This window comes from Brassica oleracea, chromosome C4 (genome assembly GCF_000695525.1).
Source record: "Brassica oleracea var. oleracea cultivar TO1000 chromosome C4, BOL, whole genome shotgun sequence".
Taxonomy (NCBI): domain Eukaryota; kingdom Viridiplantae; phylum Streptophyta; class Magnoliopsida; order Brassicales; family Brassicaceae; genus Brassica; species Brassica oleracea.
Genome location: NC_027751.1, coordinates 41,675,212 through 41,680,870, shown reverse-complemented (window position 1 = coordinate 41,680,870; position 5,659 = coordinate 41,675,212). Strand labels below are relative to the sequence as shown.

Here is a 5,659-nt window from a genome sequence, read left to right as displayed (position 1 = left end):
TGGCGAAGAATCCAGTCTTCCATGATCGGAGTAAGCACATCGATACTCGTTATCACTACATTAGAGAATGTGTTACCAAGATGGATGTGCAGTTAGAGTATGTGAAGACAAATGATCAAGTAGCTGGTATCTTCACCAAGCCACTCAAGAAAGAAGACTTTATCAAGATGAGGAGCTTACTCGGAGTAACCAAATCAAGTTTAAGAGGGGGTGTTGAAAAGTAAACTTGATTTGGGTCATATTATTGGGCTAACAACTCACTAATCACGTTTAGCCCAACCCAAATTCTAGAAAGTGTCTAGAAAAATCTCCACCTCCATAAGATAAAAAAATCTAGATATTTTGCTAGAATTATCTAGATAATTAGGATAAGATTATCTAGATATTTTAGTAGAATTCTCTAGATTTAAGATTAAAATATGTAAGATATTTTGTACTTTGGAGGCTAGAAATACCTCCACTATCTTCTCATTTTGTATCACCAAGAAATAATCCAAGTTTGTAAGAAACTTTCAAGAATAAGAATCCTCTTCTAAATTATAAAAGTTTTCTTCTTCACAAAGCTTCTTTCTTCAAACACTTAAACACTTTTTCTATCTTTATAAAGTTTTTCATTCCAACAAAGGACTGGGGGGTGTTATCTAAGCCGTAGATTTATTTGCCGTACCAATAAATATGACGGCTAATGCAGCAAGGCCTAACCCACAAAAATGTTTGCTGTAATTTGTTTCCGATAGCTTTGTAAAACATTATTTTTTTGCTCTGAAATAAAGTTTTTTACACCCAATTTTGAGTTTTCTAAAAAAAATTATTGTAGATTTTGTAAAAAACAAAGAAAACTTGATTAGTTGACAAATATGTTTTTAAGTTTTAAATATAGAATTTAAGCGATAGATTTATTTGCTGTAATTATTTTTGGTAGCTTTGTAAAGCATTATTTTTTTGTTCTGAAAATAAAACTTTCTACACCTAATTTTTAATTTTCTAAAAGAAATTATTGTAAATTTTTGTAAAAAAGGAAAACTTGATTAATTGACAAATATGGCTATAGACTTAATTTTATCTGTCTAGAGTATCTACAACTACAGCCAATCACTCCCAAAGATTTTAGAATTATGGCTATAAAGAATTTGAGTGTTGAAACTTTGGCCGTTAGTTTAAGTATTTTTTAAAATCAGACTGGAAGTTAAAAATTGTAGAAGTTTTGAATAATATTAAATATTTTATTTCAAATATATTAATATTGAAGAGTTAAATATATATGATTATTAAAATTGTATAATTTGGATCTCAAATGAATAAAAAGAAAATCCATTAGTAATTCATCAAACTTAATTTTTCTTAAAATTATTACAAACTTACATAAAAATTTAGTTACTAAGGGAATAAGAATAAGAAAATGAATTTAGAGAAAATGTAGAAGAAATCATTTTTTGTAAAAGTAACATTTTTTACACAACAGTCTCATCTAAGATAAACCTCTCTCTTTTATTAGTAATATGTTTTTTGACTAATTGGGGAGTCTGTTGGGTGGTTAATTTGATGTTGTTGCCTGGAAAAGCAATTGTTTTATTTTATAAATAAGTAATGGTGGCCATTTGAAATTTTGAATAGAACATAACACCAGAATGTGTTGTCTAGTTGTTTGTATTAGTGATATCACTGTCACCACCAAGCAATTATTATGAATAATTTAATTGGTTTTAAGCAAATTAAATCGAGATTAAGTTTACGGAATTGTCTACTCCTTTATTATGATACATTACTCAATTTATATTTGCTATTTCGAGCTTGAAACAACACTTCTATACTGTTGTTCTACATCTTCTGCTTACGTGTATATAGGTATATCCAATGTCGTGGACGAGCGTACTGGCATCATTGGACAACAAGGGAATGTGGAATGTGAGGTCACAAATATGGTCAAGGAGATATTTAGGACAAGAACTCTATGTTCGTGTCTGGAACAACGAGAGATCTCTCTACACTGAAGCCGAACCGCCTGTTAACGCTCTCTATTGTGGAAAAGCCAAACGTCCCGTTTGATTTAAATAAATTTATTGTTTATTGTTTTGCTTTTCTTTTTTCTTATATATTTGGGGTTATTATTAATTAGACCACGAGGCTGCGTGACGTTTATATATAAGCATAAAGCCACTTCTTTCAGTATCAGTGCTGCGTTTCAAGGCACGATGGTGACGACTTGCAACTCAATCAATAACAAAGTACTCCTTATGTTTTGGCAAAAAATTAAAGTATATTCCCTCCTTTCCTAACCATAAAATGTTTAAACAATATTTGATGTTTCAAATGTAACACATTCTCACATTTTAAGATATTTTTCACTTTATAAAAAACTGTGTAACCAGTTACATTTAATAATCTATTTTATAATTAATTGAGTAGTTTTTAATTTATAGTTTAAATGTTTTTAGATAAAAAATAAATTTATTAATATGTGTGTTATTTTCTTAATATATGTGTTTTAACTAATATTTACTATTTAGAAACACTAGTGGCATAGCCCCCCGCAAGACCCGGGCCAGATACATTATTGATGCATTGTGTAGTCTTATGTATGAGATTTTTTTTTTAACTTTTGTTTTTCCGTATTGTATATAATCTATATTATAATAGATTGATTAGGTTGATATGAAAATAACCGGTGATTTCTCATGTGTTGATATTTCATATCTTATGTGTGGACGTCTAAAAGAGTTTCCTATTTATCTTCATGATTTCGACATCTAGCAATATTGTTTCCATGAATATACCGGACATAGACCCACATATCCGCTGAGATTCAACATCTGATACGCTGACTAATTGCCATCCTTATTAGCTATCCAGTAAATCCGCAAGTTGTGCAAGTATAAGAAAATAATTATCTACCACAGTTTTGAAACCCCAAACAATAGTGAAACATTTTATTAGACATAGAGCAAGAGAATATACAAAACCCTATATATATGGTCAAGGCGAGATCTTTTAACAGAAATAAAAAATGAATCTCCATGAGCTCCTCTCAGGTATATGCAAACTCTCTTAGTCCGTCCAAGAAGCTGTGTTTCTTTTTCATTGGTTGTTCATGTAGTTGTCGGTTGTGTAAGCGATTTTGTTCACCTCCTCCTTGAAACTACCAATGTGTTCTAATTCGGATTTGAAGTCTGGGAAATTATTGAATCCCTCCGTGGCGTACAGGTCTTAGTGGACAGCTTCGGAAAGTAGAACAAACAACAAAGAAAAGTTATATTAATCAAGTTTTCAGTAGGACTATGAAATTTTATCAATTTAAAGAGTTTCAGTGATATGCGAAACTGAATAGAGCGGTTTAGAGTGTAATGGTTTATCATCGGAGGTGAGAGTTAAGCAACGAAGTGGGAGAACCCTAGGCCCTAGCTTAGAGACGGTGAAAAAGAATAAACGATTAGGAGGCTTCTTTGAGTCGGTATGACGCATCAGCCTTACCTTTTAAGGCTTATGTAGAAACTGGGAGCGATAGGCCGCGAGTTAACTAAAATGACCTAACAACCATTAATTCATTACACATCCCTGTTCGAAACTCACCGCCAAGGGCCGTAAAATCACCGGGGAAACGCAACTCGGACACCAACGATGATGATTTAGAGTGATTCGGTCCGAAAATCAGAATTCTTAAAAAAATTATTTTTTACTCGTTTCATCCTATAATTGAGTAGTATATATAAAAATTCATGATGTTTTCATGAAAATGATAAAAAAACGAAGAAATTGATGTATAACTCATTGAAAATTTATGAGCCCTTAGAGTCAATATTGCATAAAACCTAAAAGTCTAAAGAGAAAGATTGTAAAAGTCATAATCACTTTTAATTAAACTTAATCATAAAAACATGCAAAATACCCATGATTTCTATTCGAACCCAGGTTGTTTGCATTTTTAAAGATGTGTACACCGCTGCACTAAGTGATATTTATTGTAAGTTTTTACGAATAGATAATATATTAAAACAAAAGCATAAAGATAGGTCCCACCAAAATATATGAAATGCTGAGGTGGACACCCTAAGGAGAGAGCAAAAACTCAATCATTATAATATAGATAGTAGCGTATTTTTCAAAAATATCATTCAATATATAAATTTAATCAATTTAAGTAAATGAAAATTAAAAATATAATAGATTATCTATATTAAATATAATAAATATAATAGATTATATTTTCAATAAATTTAAAGTTATCTAGTTATGTATTTATATTTGAAAACTGTAAATGTTCTCTAAAACATGGACAAAATAGTATTTTGTCTATATTTTGCTAGACAAAATCAATAATGACTTTGTTACGGAAGTTAGCTGCACATTGAAGGCTCTCCGTTACCCAAAACATGACTCTTTATTGGCGTTGCAAGATCACATCGTGATCCATTATTATATTAGCTACATTGGCTACGATTATATTCCTGGTGGACAATTTACAAGTGGAAAAGATAATAATTAAAGAAAAATAACTGTTCGTCGATCCTACTTTAAAACATCTGATGTAAAATTCGATTTTATTCTTCTAAAATATAATACTTCTATTTTGGAGTGAAAAATTAAGTAATGAACAAAAATAAAAATATTATTACTAATAAAAGTATCGTCGGCTAGACATAAAATTACATATCTATTTGTATCGCCAAGTTACCTATCCAAAACATGTCCCTTATCGATATAAAACATCTCCAATGCTACTCGATTTTTTACTCTAAAATGGAGTTTGAAATAAGAAAAATATTAACCCTACTTTATTTTTTACTACATACTGAAGCGAAAAATGAGTTTACTCCATAAATGAAGTAATTTTTTGTTACTTAATTTTCTATTTTAAAGTAAAATAGAATTGAAGTAAAACTCAAATCCTTCATAGAAATATTTCATTTTAGAGAAAAATGGAATTTTACTATAAAGATGCTCTTATTTTGGATCTAAAAATCTTTTTTTGACACTGTCTTTTATACCCTTCATAATTCCATTCCATGTATATAATGCTTTTAATGAGCAATCAAATCATATATTACCAACAACAAAGTTTGGTGGCATCAAGGTCTCCAATGCAATTACTGATGGTAGGATATTAGTTTTGCTCGAAAAGGAGTTGCTTTGTAGATCTATGTTAAAGATCAATTTCGTAAGACATAAAATTATCTAACCACTCTCAGTTATTTTGTGGAAATTGTACCAGATTCTAAGATCTATTAAGAAACCGGTGAATGAGTTAGTTGGCGGCCACGTTCACTCTACATAAATTAGTTGGCTACTAAAATTCTAGAATGTAAAAAAAAGTCTGTCAATGCTAATGACTCGGGTTCAAACGAAATTGGCATGCAGAATGTAGTGGCATGTACTGAAGCACTCGTGATCATATTCGATTTCTGACCATCACACCAAAATCCTGCCATATATATCATTCTTAAATACCAAAACATATCTATGAATCAGAAAAGTCCAGATCATTACCTGTTGTAAGAAATTCTGCCAATGCTAATGACTTATGTTTAAACGAGATTCTGCGGATTATAGTGGCATGTACTAAATTATTCGTGATTTGGTATGTAACGAAGATCAAATTCGAAAATTTTCAAAATCATAATCGCAACTAAAGTTAAAAAAAAACTTTTACAATATACTCCAGTAA

General features: G+C 30.4%; 1 protein-coding gene across 1 annotated transcript in view; it reads left to right on the top strand.

Annotated features, from left to right (window-relative positions):
- The window catches only part of LOC106341623 (L-ascorbate oxidase homolog), a 9,052-nt gene extending 6,904 nt beyond the window's left edge, over window positions 1-2,148 (top strand). The window contains exon 8 of the mRNA XM_013780344.1: window positions 1,846-2,148. Coding sequence (XP_013635798.1) covers window positions 1,846-2,046 — 201 coding nt within the window. The 3' untranslated portion in view covers window positions 2,047-2,148. The remainder of the gene's footprint in view (window positions 1-1,845) is intronic.
- Window positions 2,149-5,659: the final 3,511 nt, after the last annotated feature.